A 19,435-nucleotide genomic window follows, 5' to 3' on the forward strand; every position below is an offset into this window, starting at 1 on the left:
TACCTAATTACATGTGACCTTTGATATGTATAAATTTCTTAAAATAATTTTCTCTAAATTGCATCTTTCATACTACTAGTAGTTAAGTGTTTGGTTGGTCTATTGTTACCTAGCAAACCATCGAAACAAAAAACAAAAATCAATTGTACTTTACATTTTTTAGGTCAGGGATTAGGTAGTGCACAGCAGACATTGCTATCTGTGCTCCACAATGACTGGTGTCTCAAATGCAGTGACTCAGATGTCTGGAGATGGCTGGGATGGCTCAAATGAAACTATAAGCTATACTGTCCAGAATGGATTCTTTACATACATATTTGGTACCTGAACTAGAGTGGCTGGAGCAGCTGGGCCTCTCTGGGTGCTGTACTTTCGTTCTATGTAGTCTTTCCACATGGCCAGCTTGAGCTTCCTCACAATATGGCAGTCTCGCAGTAGTCAGACTTCTTTCAAGTCAGCTGATTTTCCTGAATGAGTATTTAAAGGGAACAAGGCAAAAGCTGCAAGGTTTGGTTACACAGAGCTTACCCATATTCACTGTGGTTAGAGGACTACGTGAGGGTCTGAATACCAAGAGGTGAGGTCCACTGTCAAAGCTGTCCTTGGAGATTAGCTACTACATATAGCAATGCTGCAAATAAAAATACTGCTACATCTGGTGGAGTTACCCTCCTGCTGGATGCCATGAACCAAATCCTCTATGTGCTGGCATGTATATATTTTTGTATTCTTCTATAATTACCATTAAAGATGATACCTATATATAGTTTGCCTTTATAATTATCAATTGTTATCCATACCATGTAATTATTTTTTATTTTTTAAAGTGCAGAATCAATTTAAATGAGTTCCAATTCAAAAGCTTGTCCCAAAGATTCTTTGAAAAGATGATTTGTACTTTTAATTTATCAGCCTACATGATTGAATAAATTTGTATTATTATCTACTGTTTCGGCCTGCCAGAATCTTACAGAGATAGCAATAAAATTGTGTTATATTTATTCATGCTTATTATTCAAAAATGAATTCTTGTCAAATTATAGTTAAATAAATCCATGTTTAAATGATGATCAGAATTTCCAATGTGCTCCAGTGTCTAGAAAGGTGACAGACTCTTGCTTGAGAACAAGTTGACTTTTATTCTGCAACTGGATGTGCCCTGTTTAAAAATATAATAAAAGCAATTCTGCTGCCAGGTGAAGCGAGTTTGAACACAGAGCTGACTGTTCACAAAAGCCTGAAATTGTTCACAACTCAAGATAATGTTAATGTGACTTCACTAGATAGCTGAAATAATACATTTTCTAAATTGTATGCATTAAGCAATTATTCAGATCATAGCTGAAACCCTGTAATTTTCTGTCTTCTTTTCAGTCCCAGCGGCGTGTCACATTTCACCTCCCAGAAGGCTCTCAGGAAAGCAGCAGTGATGGTGGACTGGGAGACCATGATATGGGCAGCCTTCCAAGCACGTCCCATGCCCTGCCCCTTGGCTATCCTCAGGAGGAGTACTTCGATCATGCTGCACCCAACAACCGCACTGAAGGGGATGGCAACTCTGATCCTGAATCCAGTAAGTGATACCTCCCTAGTCCTGCAGTATAAATGGGCTTCTTGTGTTTGCAAGTCAAACAATGGTAGCCGTCCTACCTTGGGCCATTTAATTATGTTAGCAGCACATTTTTGAAAGGTGTGATCACATCTACTTTGAAATTTATTATGAAATTTAATATAGTCATTTTGTTTAGGCATGGATAGAATTTTCTACTTACCTATATATAATATAGGAATTTATTTGTATATAATCAGCCACTTTATTTTATTTTATTCATTTTATTTGTGTACAAACTATTTTTGTAATTCATATAAATTACTTTCTAGATTTTGTTTTTAATTTTTAATAGAGACAAGAACCGTAGACAGTTCTTTTTTAAGAAAATAAAAGCTCCTGACTCCAGTGTAGAGGAACTGGTCTGAGGTTTTCAATAATGTATTGAAACCACATGGCTTAAGCCATGTTACTGTTTAGAAAGACATTCAGATTTGGTTTCCAGACTGAAGGCATAAAGGCTATATTTTGCACAATCCAAAGCTGTTGAATTCTTGAAAAGGATCATGAAGTTGATACTAAATAGAGAACTTCATTAAATTTATTATGTTGAACATGTATCTTGAACATCCCTGCTTCCTCATAATTTTGGGAAAAACAAAATTTGATAAGGTTATATATATCTTAGATTCTTGTATTTGAAGAATTGTAATTGGCTCTAGATATGTTTTATATACATAAAGGTGTGTAGGTCCAAAAAAGCACACCATATATGTGACAGAGAGGAGTCTTAGGTATTTAAAAAAAACAAAACTGAAAAACGGGACCAAATAATTCAGTGGTAGAGTGTGTGCTTAGCATGCATGAGGTCCTGGGTTCAATCCCCAGTCCCTCCATTAAAAAAAAATACTAATAAATAAATAAATAAACCTGATTACCCACCTCCCCCCCCAAATTTGCATAAAATAGAAATTTTGAAAATCTTTTTTGATCATTATGGATTGTATGGATACATAATTTAAATAAACATCTAGTTTTAAAAACAAAATGGCTTCCCCATCATTGTAGTTTAATCCCTTATTTTTGAAACTCAAAACAAGAAGGGAAAGGTACTGATTAAACATGAAAATGTAATCTAACACTAAACCTACAGGACCAATGACAGCATAACAGCCTCTTTCTCTCTACAAGAGTAGACCCTGAAAGTTAAAGGTGTTTTCAATATAAACATTTTAGAGAATTTTTAGTTACCAAATTCAGAAACTCCTAAACATCTATCTCTATATTCAATTTTATACTTAAAATAATTTTTCATTTTGTAAAATGCAACACTAATCTAGCTTTTATTTACTGTGCGTGACAGGACATAATGACTTCTGGTAGAAATACAGGACTGTGACTATATCTGCTACTGTAAAGAACTCAGAGCCAATCTCGAATAAGTATATGGTCATAAGTAACAAATAGGCATTAAGCAAATGTATCTTTACTCTTTTCACTTCACAAATTATTATTTTAATTGTAGGCCTATCACTGCCTTGTTAATCGCTAGTTAATTACAGATGAAATAGGCACTGTTTTTACAAACTAGAGAGAATTGATTCTTTTGTATGTGACATGTGCCACTAAGCCCTTTTCTTAGAGAATTGTATAGCAGTGATTAAATAATAAATTCAGAGTAAGCATCCACAGTGTGAATTTAACCCTGAAATAAATTTTCCAGCTGAATGAGACTAAGATGGTAAATTATTGATATAATAGGGAGAGAATTGATATGAGTTAGAAATTATTATAAAATATTTAAAATTAAATACAACTTTATCTCAGTTGTTTAAAAATATTCAAGTGCAGAATTCTTTATAGAACTTGATTATATTAGTAGTTGAATGCAAGTGTACACCTCATACTAATATAGTATTGTAAGTAAGCTATACTTCAATTAAAAAAAGAGTAAGTTTAGCAACCATGTATGAGCTGACATATTCAAGAGCTTTATTTATTTTTATTTTTTAAACATTTTTTTCTTACTTTATTTTTTTTAGGGGGGAATTAGGGGTAATTAGACTCTTCATTTATTTAATGGAGGTACTGAGGATTGAACCCAGGACCAAATGCAGGCTAAGCATGCACTCTTCCACTGAGCTATCCCCTTCTGCCAAAAGCTTTATTTTTAAAGCTTGTTTCTACCAGGACTAAACATTTCTCTCCTCTAATCATATTGACACTATTATTTTGACTATAAAATATTTTGTTCATAATGACTCTACAGGATGAAGCAATGGCAAATTTCAAGTTCATGAAGTTCGTTATTAATTATGCTTTTTTTTTAAATTGGGATGGCAGTAGGCAATAATAATGATAATACAAATGATACTTGCTTGCTGTTTGTTATTTTTAGAAACTTATACAAAAGACAAACTATTAAAATGAATATCAATTTCTGTATAAGTCTAACAATATTTGTGGGTTAACATTTAAAGTTTATTTTTACTACAAGTAATATTAGTAGCTACCAACTCTCCCACTAAACCAGAAACTTCCCTCTAAACCATGTTCCAAGAGAATGTTGTCCATTTTGAACAATAAAGGACCTTAATACAAGTGCAGTAAGCACACTATTTATTTTAAATGAGGTTCTATTATCTTAATGTGGCACACTAGTGAGATTGTTAACATATACATGCGTGTTTTGTTTAAAAAAGAAAAAAAAGAGCTGATGCAAAATTTGCCATCACAAAATAATTTCTTTGGCTAATATAGATGATAAGGTACTTTTGATTCTTCAAAAAGAAACTCTGTAGCCCTGAAATAATACATAATAATGGGTCTTGTGATATGGAGCAGATGCCAATAAACTGTGTAATGTTAGTCAATAGCACCACGAATAAGAATGCAAATGTTTAGAGGAAATAAACGCTGTCCTTAAGCAATAGAATTAATTTATGCAGTTCTCATTTCATATTTTGAAATGCATCCTCAATCTGCTTTCTTTTCTGCTAATGAATTGCCTAAAATAGTATGTAGTTCTGAAAATTCCTTGTAAGTTCACAAAAAGAGATAGAACCACAACTTTTACGGATAAGATCGTACCCAAAATTTGCTAGAGGGATTTATTAATACTAGTTTAAAATATAGTTCCCAGGTTGATAAAAATCTGCTGATTAGCTGCAGAAATTATGCTATCCATTCTCTTGAGTCTTTTGCCAAGAATATTAACTCTCCTTTCTAAGATAAAGAAGAAACAAGCAAACTCAGTCCAATTATTTCTCTTTCCGGAGATAAGTTTAATAAAATATTCTGTCTCATTCCATTTAGAGGCTTTTTGAATTTTTAAACTTCACAGTTGCAATCTCCTGACTTGAACCGTTAGCATGAGGATGACTTAATGCCATTCTATGCAGTTTTTTCTTCCTTAGCTAACAACTTATGTCCCAGAGCTTTCCGCCCATCATAACCCCATCAAATTATGTGTACCATTTCAAACAGAAGGGCCCTGCTCTTTGAAGCTGGCTAATTAGGTAAAAAATATAAACAGAAATCTAACCCATACACAGCATTATTGGTTGCTGCTGGGTTATTATGAATACTGTAACAGGTCACTCCTTCGCATTTTCAAAGAATCTTGTGGAGACACACGAGATTGTGGCCCTAGTAGACAGGAGAGTATGACTGTGCACTGTGAAGAATTTTGTATGTCAAGTTGGAGTATTCATGGAGAGATCTGAGGACAGTGTGATCCTCTTGGGACCACTCTAAACACACTAAATTACATATGGCCCTAAGTTCATAGATATTTGTTTACAAGTAGCATGAGGTAAATATAATTTACCAAGAGAAGAGTTAAAAACACTTCCCAACTTTCTTTTGTAAAACATTGTTCTGATGTTATAATTCAGACTAAGTTCTGAAAGACATGGCAATATTTGCCAAGATCTACCATGTTAAACTACAGAGATTTCTGAATAGTTCATCCATATGAAGTCAGAATGTGTGTAATTTTTTTCCCTTAAATAGAGAATGCATTGCTCCTCTCTCACTATGGGTAAGTTGGAGTGAAAAGGATAACTACCTCTAAATTTCTAATGATCTGTTGGCATATTTTAATTTGACTGATCATAGATAACACTCATGTTTCTGTGGAAGAGAAATGGTAAAAAAAAAAAAAATTTTTTTTACTAAAAAGATTCAAGTCAGTCTTCAGTCTACCAGATATAAATTAGTTCATTTTCAGAGAAAATCCTCTTAAATGAAGGGGGTAAAAGGCTTCGTTTAGTCTGTGTTTTAGTGTTTTTCAACTGCAAAAGTTATGTCATCTGCCTTTTTTGAAACCTCTTCATTGAATGTGGTCATTATGCACATGAAGTTACTCTACTTACATTACAATTGGTCTAGTGTTTAAAATTTGAACTTAAAGTTACAGAACACATGTAAAATTTTACCAACTTTTAAAAAATTGTTTTGGGCTAAAGAAGTTCTACATTTAAATTAAAGAGTAATATGTTTCATCATTAATTTAAAAATGACAAATCTCTCTGCTAAGGTGTATCTTGGGTTAGCACATCTCTTTGACATTCATTTTTCTTTCACTAGATCAGGTTTGCTTAGAACTCTAACACAGTACTAATTAATTCTCAAAAAAGGAAGTAATTAATCTTTTCCTGGCAACACATTTTGATTGATCCTCTACCAGTAATCTAATTAATTGGTATAGAAAGTGGGAGACCGATTTGATTGACTAGAGTACTACTCAGAGAAATGCCAAATTTTGTCTTGTTCTGCTGAGACTGTTGACATGAATAACACCGTGGTAATTATTAGTTGAATGTTTGATAGTTGAATATCTAATTATAGATATAGAAGTTGGTAAAATTTTTGAAAAGTATGGAACTTTAAAAGAATTGCTTAATAATGGATCATTGAAACCCAGCCTTTCATAGTTGAGAATATTAGGAGTCAGATATCTAAAGGCAAAATAAAACTACCCAAATATTTTCTCAGGCAAATTTTGATATACTAAGACTGTGTTCATTATTCATCTGAAAAATTCAACCATTCATTTTTGTTAGAAAAAAGAGTAATAATGGTTTATATATTTAAGGGAACCATAGCCCTTACATTTTCAGAGGATGTCACAGAAAATGACCTAAATCTACAGTTTCACAAGTGTTACCCATGTAAATGTTCATTAGGTACTTTTGCTTGTTGTCAAATACCCAGGACATTTGACTTCATTGGCCCTCTAATATTTTTTTAAATGCACTTTTTAAATGCATTTTTGAGGGAAGCCACACATCAATTCCTGTACTACAACAAAAAGAAAAGTGAATGCCATCATTGCGTTAATATTGTTATGTGAAACCAAGTAGGAAATGTTCTCAACCTCAAAAAGAGAAGTTATGCTCCTTTTAAAGGTTAAATATCCACCCAAGCCAATCCTGTCTCGGCTGGCTATGTATGTGATAGATGGTTTCCTAAAACTGTGTTCATTCCTAGCCTGTATAGTGGTGTCAGTCCAGGGTAGGGGAAACTGAAATAAATAAATGATTTGAATCAGCTCAACAAACCGGAAGTCACAGATTTTGAAAGATAAATCAATGACTATTTCTAAGGAGTGACATCATCAACTATCAGTTCTATTAGTTATGTCCCACTTGGTAAAAGGGACTGAAGTCAATGCTCCTGCGTTTTGCAGGTATCAGACAAATGCCTGGTAACTTCCATCACCTTGCCGATAGACAATAATTTATGGCTTTATCTTTCTACTGAAATAATAAAAAAAAAGATTCCTTTGGATAGAGTAATACTTTTTTTAAGCTAACAAGAATATTCAAAATCACTTTTATTCATTCTCACAGGAAAAGCATTGCAGTCATGAATACTGTCTGTGACTACCAGTTTATTTTAGACCCTGGTATGTTATATAAATAATAGTGTCTATAAATAGATGAGAAAGATTGGTTCCACCCAAGAGTTCAGCTGTTTACCATTGCTTGGGAAAGAATAAGGCACGCTTGATAGTAGTGTGTATACTAAATGAGCTTAGGCAGATATAAACAGTTATCTAGTGGCAGACGCTCTGTAATGTGTATTAATTTTACGCTCCATAATATGTATTAATTTGGTCACTTAAACTGACATGCTTTTGAAAAGTCAGTTTTTTCCTACTCAAATTTAGGAAAGTTAAAAAATATATCACAATAAGAAAATGGATGAAATAAATCTTAATATACCATTCTATCGCATCTAACTTTCCTATACAGAAAATGCAACCCCAATTTTGTGACCAATCGAAAAATGACATCTAATTTGGAGTATCTAGGCTTTGTGAAGGCAATGAAGGATTTATACTAAAGATAATCTAAAAAAAAAAAAGTCACAAAAGTCATGGATCAAAATGAAAAGTGTATCTCTAAAGCTGGAAACTTGAAGACATTTATAGGATTCCATTTGGGTAACAGCCTCTAAGATGAGTGTATCTTTAGTATCTTAAATCTAATATGCATTAGGTAGAGGTTTATCACTCAGAAGCAGGCCACTCTAAGTAAAGCAATCTTTTATCTTGTCTTTTCTGTTTGAAAATGACAAGCACTAAGAGCTTGACACAAGCTGCCAATTGAAAACCAATGCCATAAGGTCTGGAATGTCAGTAAGCTTGAATAACCACCTTCAGTGACAGAATAGGTGGCCTTCTCTTCACAATAAGCCTTCCTTTGCATCTAAATTTTTATTAGGCTACCTACACTAGATAATAAAGTTCATTTGACATTTATATTTCTATTATTTATGAGCCACGAGGCAGTTCTTTTTATGACCTTCTTCTGTCTTTCTTCTGCTGCTTTTATCTTACTCTTAGTTCTCACTTTTCTTTGCCTCTAAGACAAGAATGTTTGCCATTTGTTCTTTTTTGTAGTTCTTTGGAAAATGATATAATCAGGAATGCAAGATGTAACTTTTGGGTGACTTGGAATATTTAGTAGTGTGAGCCACACACCAATTTCTTGTTTTAAAATAATTTATAAATTTTAATGAATGAGAAGCATTATAGTAATATATGTTGTCCCCTTGACACTTTTAAATTGTACAGAAACTTGAGACCCTCATAACTGCTTGCATCAACAGAACACTCAACAACTAGGGAGTTTATCAAGGAAATCATTAAATAGTGAATAATTATAGACAATCTGTCTTACCATGATTTATGCAATTTGTTAATTTACATCTTTATTGAATATTGAAGATTCCCAATAGAAAATAGGCTAGAAGTCACAGTGTTTGCTGAACCAATTTTTTTCCTCATTTTAATCAATAATCTTAGTAATTGTTGTCCCGATTCCACTAAAATAAAAATAAAATACACGATAGTCTGGCACTTTACTTTTATTAATCTTTTATTGGAACAATTTGTAGGGTACATTAAAAAGTTCTTCTAAGTAGTATATATAAAATCTACCTTTAAAAGTTTTTTTTTTTCCTCAGAAATTTATTCTCTTGTAACGTGTTTAGCTCTCAAAAGCAATGAGAAAGCAGACAATTTTAAATCTTACTTTATGGTATCTACATAAATCATACTTTTTAAAAAGTTGGATGTTGACTAATAGTTTTATTGTAATACTTCATTTTGTAATCACAATTCATGAAATATTTTTACTGCAGACCACAGCAGATCATCTTTCAGGCCATCGTTTTGCATATTACAGGGTTCTAATTCAGGCAGTGCAATTAACTAGCTATGTGGCCTTCAACAGGCCTTTTAACCTCACTGCGTCTTCTTTTCCTTAGCTATAAAATAAGGGGATTATACAGAGCTCTAATATCCCTTCTAGGGTCATAACTTCATAACTATTAAAATCCCAAAATGTACATGTTCAGATGTTGCCATTTATACAGTCTTTGAATATCAGAGCTCTAAGGGACCTTACTGTCATTTAGTCCAACTCCCTCATTATGCAAATGAGAGAACTGAGATTTAGACCTTTTAAGCAATAGCTTAATGTCCTAAACCAAGATTTAATGTTTATCATGTTCTAAACTAGAAGAGTCACTAATGTTGGTAAGCAGCTCCTTTTTTGTAATTTAAATGAAGCAACTTGTTGAGAATAGATAAGTATAAAATTTAAATATTTACCATCCCTCAAGGGGAATGCTGTACTATATCCATATGGAAACATTTTGTATATATGTGATGAGACCCTGTATTAAAATTTTTAAAAGGTTCCCATTTAGCATCTTCTACAACTGAAAGGCAATTTGAACAATATGGACTGATGATTTCTAAAATTACTATTAGTGCTAACCAATAAAAGTTTTATGGGGAAAATTGCAAACATGCTGAATGTTAATGATTGCTATGTCAGGAAAGCTAGCTAATCTTTACTATGATTATCTAACATAGATACAATTTTTATTGCTTGTTCAGGCACACGTGTGCGTGCATGTGTGTATGTGTGTGTGTACTGCTTACAGAGCAAATGGGATTAAAAAGGAATTGTAGAAGGTAAATTTCCTCTGAATATGGTGAAAAGTACATATAAGGAATCTCAAAGGGGTGAAACGCAGAATGAATATGTAAATATATCCCTCATCCATTCTGCTGAAAACTCAACTCTTCCTCCATTCTGAAATTCCTGTCCAGCCCTACTTCACATTTCTAGCAGGATGATGAAGTTATAATTAATAGAGAAGTGATTTTGATAGACTCAAGTGTACTGAGTTAATAGCATGTTTCACATTATAGTAAAAATGTTTGGAGAAAACATTTTAATAGTCTTATGGGCAAGGATTAGAACTGGAGATTAAAGCAGGATAACTTTTAGGATTAGAAGCTAAAAAGAAGTAGCACTCTGCTCACACTTTTAAGTGAAGAAGTTTGTCTTATGTAGGAAGTCTGTTAGCTTTTATTTATACTCAATCGATGACATGGAAGTTCAGTTCTCTGAATTGAGAAAGCTATGTTGAAATTTAAAAAAAATATTTTGAGAAAAATACTTTTTGGTTTCACAAATAGCATTGTTTTTACAGCTCAAAATTATCTAAGCATGTAAAAAACGATTATTTTTACTTGGCTTTTAGAAGATTCTACTCCTGTTCTTTGGCTCGTCAGTGGTGTATTGCAGGGCTCAATGACACACTAGAGTTTTTGTTTTAATGGCCTCATTTTCCAGGATTGGGCTCAAATCAGGTATACTTATATGTAGATCTACTTATGTAAATTAATCTAAAACTGAATTGCATAATTCTTTCCTAATTGATAGTTCTATGTAACTACACACTGCCTGTCTGCAAAATATGTGTCCCCATAATGCATAAATACTCCTTGGCTTTGATTTGCAGAAAGAGAGCCAATTTTACAGAGGCACATACATGTCGTCTAAGTCCTTTTAAAGAATGTAGCAAATTAATCTTTGATGTAGCAAATTATTTAAGACTAAGTTAAATATTAACAAGAAATTCAGAGATTCTTTGCTTAATTCAAACTTTAGTTACAAGGATGCAGTATTCAGGTGTTTCTCTTTAATTGCGTTTTTCCCCCAGAAGTAATTTTGTATAAAAGCTAGTTTTACTAGTTTAGAACTGTTGCAAACATTGCCATACTAGTGTTTTCTAATGTTTTTCCCCTATCCTCCCAGCTTTGATTCGAATTGAATTGGACAGGAGAATAGGGTATGTCCAAAAACTTCGTGCAAATATCTGTTTTTATTCAAGTAGAAAATTGGAGTTTTGGGATTCAACCAGAATTAAGTCCAAATATTGAAGTTCCAATTAAAAGTGCCATTATATTGAATGAATAAGACTTTCCTTCTGAAAGAATTAGCCATTACCTTTTTGCAGAACAGCTTAGCTTCTACAATATAATATCTGAAATCCAAATATCATGAGGGAAGATCTTAAAAACACTGAACCCAATTCAATACCCGTGTAACTCTCTGAAATAGCCCCTCAGGGTTCCAAAGGATATGAACTGTGGCTAAGTCAAAAAAACACCTTTCAACTAGAAAGATTCCATAGTGTCCAATAGTCTGAAGTGAATCTGTCTATACATTATCATTCCATATAGAAAAAAAGCAGATTGCTTTCAGGACAGAGAGTAAAAGACCCTGCAATAGATGAAATTAATCACACATTTTTAAACTCAGTTTTCTGAGCTGTTTCAGCAGTACTGTTTTTGCAAAAAGAAGAAAATATCGGAGCAAATTCAAGCTAAGACCTTAAGAGACCTTGATTTTAAAAGACATTGATTTTCTTTGTTTGCCCACTCCCAGATAGAGTTTTTCCCTGAAATTGAAGAATTTTAACTCTCATGAGATTAAAAAAAAATACATTAAGATGAAGTGTAGATATGTTTTGTCCTCACCCATTTTTTCTGTTTTAGTTTCACATCTACGAAAGTCAGCCTAGTTCTGTTGTAATATGTATGATTAATCAGTTCTGAAGAGAAGCATTCTAATGGGATGGGGCCAGACTACTCGGTTAGACACTCAGTGTTGCAAATAACTAGTGATAAGACATTTGGTAAGACATTTAAGCTCCCGGTGCCTCCATTTTCCCCACTTAAAAAATAGCATTAATATTAACAGCTGTCTCAGAGCATTGTTGTATTAATTGAGTATATGTACATGTATCTGAGTATATACGTATACTTATAGCATTTTACAAGATTTATTTCTTGGGACAATGCGTATTCTCACGCAGTACTTTCCAAAGTTTCACGTGCATACCCGACTCCTGGAGATCTCGTTAACATGTAGACAGAGTAGTCTGGTGTGGGAACCTGAGATTTTGCATTTCTAACAAGCTCCTAGGTGATGTAGATCCTGCCAGTCTGGGACCCATACTTTGATTAACAAAGTTCTAACAAATGTGTTGAATAATTGACCAAAATAGAGATGAGGGATAGCAGTGCAGCAGTTGGCCATGATGAATTAAGGCATTAAAATAACTTCATCTGTGATAAAGCTTCAGTGAAGTTTACATTATATATTAAGATTTATCAAAATGTACTGTATTGGCATTTATATCGTGTACAGTTTGGGATAAGTCTTGTACTGAAGTATAGAAGAGCACTCTAGATAGTTTTGAAGTGTTAGAGTATACTCACTTAATTCTTCAACAAAAAGATTTTTTTTCTTACTGTCTGTTCATACATACAGGGACACACTCACACAGACACACACAAGTGCACACATCTTATTTCTTTGACAATTCTCATTTGAAAAACAGTACATTCTATTTATATGTCACCGTGGCATCTAGGCGAGGATAAGTGCTCTTTCTATGCTGGGTGTGTAGCTATACACAGGCTCTCTCCATTTCTGGGAAACAAATCAGAACAACAGGACAGGTAGGGCATTAACGAAGTAGAGATCTAGCTGCACCATCAACTAATCAAGTCAGCAGACATCCTATATGCACATGAAGTCATTACGCTTCCCATCACATACAAGCCGCTTAAGAGCCCTTCTGGATCATTGCTGGTGTTGATGTTCTGATTTCCACGAACTATTATCAGAATGCGGAAGGTGAAGAAAGGAAGTCGAGAAAGTGACAAAAAGTAAACGCAAAGACACAGATAAGTTTCCTATTGAATGTAAGGTACTGGACTATTTTATTTGATTCCTTTTGCATGTATCCAGAAGAATCTGCTCTTTGTGTATGCCTCTTGAGTCATAAAAAAGGAACGTCCCGTTGTTAAAGTCCTAATAGTTTTGAGAAAGCATATTTGCTGAGCAATTCAGTGGGGATGTATTATATGATCGGAACTTTAATTGGGTAACTGCTGATTATGTGTGCGCTTTATTTCTTCCTTTATCTCATTGCTTACTAATATATCCTAGTTTAGTTGGAAAGAGTGAAGAATTATTGACTGATTATTTGTTCTTGCATTGCGTTTTATTATCATCATTCATTTTCTTTGCAATCTTTCCCGTACTCGCCTCCTCCCCGTATGTTTTAAGAGGCTCCATGCCTCAAGCCTAATGGACATAAAATGAAGGGAAGTCTGTGTTTTTAGTACACGTGATGCTTCCTGAATATAGATGCTGAGGGAAATTGTAGGCAGATGTATTTTCATCTCTTATGGTATTTGGCTTTTTCTATTTCACAGTAGCCATCAAAGATAGTCAAGCTCTATCCAACATTGTGGCTTACTTGAATTCAAATTTCATGGAGTTTAAGGTATAGTAATTACTTTCTTTATTTCCAGTTGCTTTAGAAGTTTCAAATTAATTAGCAGAACTTTTTTTCCCAGAGATGAATAATTTAGGATCCTAACAACAACAACAACAGTAGCAGCAATATTAATAATCATACAGTCAACGTAAAATGTTCAGGTTTAAATTTATAGACTGTATACTTTTCTTTGTAAGTGGGTGGATTGATATGTTAGAAGAGTAGATGGAGAACGCGTTACTGCTAATTTGTAAATCAGGCTTACCCTCATACGCTGTAGGCACAAGTGCAAATAAATATTCCTCCCCAGGGAGAGGAGTGTACATGATGAAGATAAAGCAAACTAACTTAATCTCAGCAGGAAGAGATAAAAAGAATACCTGCCATTTTTAAAACATACCACCATTTTCAGAGAGAGAAACCATATTTAACATTATGTTTTTATTGTATAAACATGGCAGCCCTGTGTTTTTGCTCTATTACAAAAGCATTTTGATGTAAGTTATATTTCTTAGGTGCTCTGTACAATGACTGTATTACATGAGACCAAACCATTTTATTGGAATATTTTAAGGTGATTTATTGCAAGGAACTTCATGGCAAAATGCCATTTCTTTAAAAAAAAATAGAAGTCATAGATGAGCACAAATATATGTTTTTAATCAATGAAATTTAAATTTTTTTTTATCTTGATATTAGTAAAGAAACTGCTGTATATCTGGGATGCTGAATGTCCTATCAGACTTCAGCCTGTGCTGATTTATAACGAGTAATTATCTAATGAAGATAGTGTTAGGCATGCATGAGAGTTCTTGAAGCAATGATTTGCAATTTTGACAAATTACTGTAGATCAAATGATAATGCCTCATTTATATTCTTTCTCCTCTTTCTTGAATCTACATCTTTAAGCAAATGCAGAAATGGCTTTCAAGAGAAATACTCATTTGTATGGAGAAGTAAATGGCCCTTAGATGGATACATGAATTAATCCCTAGTGTCCTCTTTGAGTTACTCTTTCCTGTTTTTGAAGGAAAGAATAATTTTGTTATCAAATTAATAGATACAAGTCTACTTGGTATTGTATATTCCTTGGAAAGGACATGGTTAAGGATCAAGGGACCTGAGATATCTAGATTCTGGCAATAACTCTTTGTGACCTTGAAGAGGTCAGTTATTCTCCTTAGGTTTATGTTACATATTTGTAGAATAACAGGCTTGGAATAACTCTAATTTTGTGGTTCAGTTTTCCCATACATAATATTATATTCCACTTAAACGGCAATTTAAATATTCTCTACTTTTTTCTGTTACATTACCTTAATTTGTTAATGTTCAATAATACCTATCGCTAATACCCGTTATTCATCCCAAAGGATTGAATTTGAATTTTCTTTTTGAGCTAACAAAATGGTGTGCATTCTGAAAAATATAATAACTTCAAAATGAAGGTGAAGACCTTAGATACCTCAAAAACTCACCAGCTAAATATCTAGGAGAATATCTTACCCAGCTTAAGCCTTAAGGGAAATTCTAGTAGAAAAATACGTATAATATAACTTTAAGAAATATTAGAGAAAATAAAGGACATATTTTAAATGATCACAGGCAGCAACGAGACTTTTTTAAAAAATATCGTTAAAGTATTCTGTGATACATGTTGATTTATTGTCAGTGATTCACAGGTACTGAATCAATCATGTATAAGTTTAGGGAGACAGAAAATTTCCTGGAGAATTCTGATAAAACATAAGGTGGTTGCAATAAAAAAAAATGTATATTACTTAAGGAGAATCATTATGACTTGAGAAATATTTATTTTTCTATTTTAACATGTTAAAGGATAACTTAAATAATCCCCCAAAACCTATTATTTTTCATGTGCTACTTTATTTACAAACACAGATACACACAGACATGTATCTTTTCAATTATGTTGTATTTTTTGTGTTATTTCTAGAATGATTAAAAAAGAAAGCAGTGTGTAATTAACTTTGTCTTTAACTATACACATCCTCCCTTTCCACTGTCCAGTGTCGTATCATAAATGTCTAAGTCTTTTATGCCTTTTCTGGTGGCTATTTTGACCACACAGCTGTCCTTCGATCTTTTCTTAATAACACCGAATTTCACAATTGCTTCTTAGGCAAATACAAGATGAACAATTAGCATTGATTTTTCAACAGATTCTATTGCATGTTTCTTCTTTTATATGTGTTTATAATTCCATACATTTGCCAAAAGTATATATAGATAGATAGATAGATCCCCATTCAGCATTTTTTTCCCTTCGTTGAAGAAAGTATCATCTAGCCAAATGTTGAAATGAAAAATACATGCTTTTTCTCCCTGTAGACCTGCCAAGGGCTTACACTTCTTATGGGTTAATGATAAACCTTACCTCCTACCTGTGGGTTGGTGAATAAAGATTATTATTTCATTAGATTTCATTCGGGTGGAAAGAGAGGATGTGTGTAGTTAAAGACAAAGTTAATTACATACTGCTTTCTTTTTTTAATATTCTATGAAAAGTATATTGCAAGTAAAAGTATACTTGCTTCATTCAACACAGGCCTGGTAATAATGTATAATAATTGTATTTTTGTTAGAGGATATAGTACAGGTGAGAGAAAGGAAAGAAAACCCTTATGTGAACATAGTCTCTCACTGGGAGCAATTAGGTGCTCTATTTATACAACACAAATACACACACATATATTTTTTCAATTATGTTGTATTTTTTGTGTTATTTCTGGAATGATTCATAAAGTACTTAAGAGCCCATGGAAATATTATATTAAAGACTTGTATTACGTATCTGACATAACCCTGAAGCCAAATCACTTTAATGTACCTTCAAATCCATTAAAATACAGTTTCTAAGAAATGTAACACATATGGTATGCTCCAAGAAGTCGTATTTTGTTCTCAGGTCATTAATATGATGATGATATGGTGAATTCTTGATAGAGTTTCAAACACAATTTCTGACATCCTTAATGCTTACCATCCAAAGACAGTAATACTGAGGTCACTCCCATTTTCATCACTTTAATTTAATGGATTATTTGTAATTTGTGTACTTAAAGGTCTTAGGGACTTTTATCCAAGTTAGGCCATTTATCATGTTTAAAACCCGAGGTTCTCTGAGGTTTTCCATAGAAATGATGGTGGCTTTCATATGATAGTAGGTTTTTTAAGTCTGTGAAAAAATTGTAGTTCGACAGAATATCTTCTGGTTTTTAAATCTGCATTACAGAGTGATAGCTAGACTGTCATTATTTCCTGATAATATTGAACAACAAAGTCACTTTTTCTCTGAGCGTGTGGCTTACTTCTGCTGTCAATATTACTTTTAGGGATAATAACTGACTGGTATTTCATAGGACTTATACAAAATACTAATAATGCCTTAAATATCATTATCTGTAAATTGTGTTTAATGACAGCTTTTGCATTAAAAACCTACTTGACAAAGATCATTCGTAAATAATGTAAGAAATAAATACCTTGGATAGGAAGCTTATTTCCAAAAGGAAGGGTAAATAAAAGAAAGAAAAATCATAGCTAAAATATTCCTTAAGAAGAGCAAGCTACGTTACTGACTTCTATTTTTTGAACATTATGTAATAACTAACTTTCCTTCTGAGCGTCTATATTCTCTTTTCCCATCTAAGCATTTATTGAAGGTAAAGATATAGTGATAGTGAATAATTTTAGTAACTTATTTTATATATATAATAATAAAACAGCAGATTGAAAACTAAATGTACTAGATTTTTATAGATTATAATTAATGGTATATAGTGCATTTGAATCCAGGAAATCTTACTACAATGCCTTTGAGTTACTGCTAATAGCTTCCAGAACAAAGTAATACGTTGAAAAAATGATAAACCACAAATCACTAATAAAGTATAACAAGTCCATTTTTATCCAATTTAAGATAAAGATGACTTAGACATTTAGACAGAGGATTACTATCTGTCTTGAGATAATGAAGCTGCCTCATATCTTAGAAATTTCCCTGAGTTTCATATGAGCTCAAGTCAGTCTGCATTATTCATTTACATCTAGATCTCAACTTTACAATCTACAAACCTATTTATTTTGGTTCAAAACATGATGTGTTGTTGCATGTATAGAAACAGATACCTAAATGAGTACCTGTTTCTATGTGTGCACAGAGATACGTGTGGGGAAATATACTTGCTATTTATTTTGTAGATGTGAGTTTGTAAGTCACTTCATGCATTCCTCCCATGAGTTTAAAAAGAAATCTCTTCTGCTTGCTAAATCAAGTTGTAAATACCTCATTTAGTCTGCTGCTACAGTAACTCATAAGAAGAGAAAGGTTGCTTTTCCTTATTTTACCTCTGGCCTCATCTTATGCCACTGACTGCTGATTATAAGTACTATTAGTGAGACTGAAATCAGCATGGAGCACTCAAGTTGCTTTTCAAATAAAGTTCTTGTTTCAGCATCTAGTTTCCCAAAAGGCTTTTAATCAAGGTTATGGGAAAGTCCATAAACTTTCTGCTGAATATTTAACAAGCTGGAGGTCACTGCAAACATGTCTTATCAAGGGCAAGTGAAATGAGATTGCAATCAGGAAAATAGAAGACTCGATGATAAGCAAAGCTTTGTCTCTTAGATAAAATCTAACAAAAAAAATCAAAGTGACTCCCATTTTCACCTTTCCATTATAGGATTTAATTTTCCTAGTTTGAGCCATAATTTTCAAAAATGGTAAATAGGACTGAGTCATTCATTTGATTTGAATCACTAGCTTATCTTTAAGATGATGATTGTAAGTAATTCTACACAATGGAAATACTGGCAGCATTCAACTAAGAAGGCTTCGCTGAAGTTTCACAGTTTGATATTAAAAGCATAATTCCTTTTGGTAAAAATAAATAATAAATGCTATGTCATATCTGTACATTGCCTAGTTGATCTAATCTACTTTTACTACTAATACTTAAATCAAAAATCTAACAAAACTCTGTTTCTACCTTTAGAAGAATCAAAAATTATGAAAGAAAATAGAACCAGATTTTAAAATACTTACATACTTCACCAGCCTCAGAAATGAATGAATGAATGAATGAATGGGCTTTCAGTCTACCCTCATTTATGTTCAAATTACCTACATAGAGAAGTTGTCTTTAGCTGGATCATATGGAAATGTAGAATAAAATTTTTAATTGTATCTACTCTCCTACCTAATTAACAAAAAATCTATGTACTATTTTAGCTTTACTATACCTTCAAATTTTAATCTATAGTAAAAATATAATACCATTTGTAACTTATATTAAAATTTTATGTGTAAGACTAGGAACCTTATTCTTTTCTAAAGAGAAAGTTTCTCTTAAGGGAAAAAATAAATAATAGAGCTGCAAATAGATTATAACTTTCCTTCTTCTTGCTTACATATCTTTGGAACACTTTTTCTAGCAGAGTTTAAGTAGAACTGAGAGTGGCTAGGCCATAGGTTGGTCTTTAAAATTAACACCTAATTCTCCTACTCCATCCAGTGCATGGGTGAGGTAGGCAGATATTGGAGAATGGACTTAGTTGCATATAATATAACCAGCTCTGACCTCTGCCATTTTGTCAAAGCAAACACAAAACTGGAGAGCTTTAAAGGACACAAATGATTTGTTGTGTTAGAGGAATTTTTATTGAGTGCAAATAACATCCTGTGATTGCCCCAACAC

General features: G+C 32.9%; 1 protein-coding gene across 1 annotated transcript in view; it reads left to right on the forward strand.

Annotated features, from left to right (window-relative positions):
* The window catches only part of PCDH11X (protocadherin 11 X-linked), a 545,261-nt gene that overhangs the window by 375,546 nt on the left and 150,280 nt on the right, over positions 1-19,435 (forward strand). Inside the window, exon 5 of the mRNA XM_031671543.2 lies at positions 1,375-1,573. Within this exon, the coding sequence (XP_031527403.1) occupies positions 1,375-1,573 (199 nt within the window). The remainder of the gene's footprint in view (positions 1-1,374; positions 1,574-19,435) is intronic.

Source organism: Vicugna pacos, chromosome X (assembly GCF_048564905.1).
Source record: "Vicugna pacos chromosome X, VicPac4, whole genome shotgun sequence".
Lineage (NCBI taxonomy): Eukaryota > Metazoa > Chordata > Mammalia > Artiodactyla > Camelidae > Vicugna > Vicugna pacos.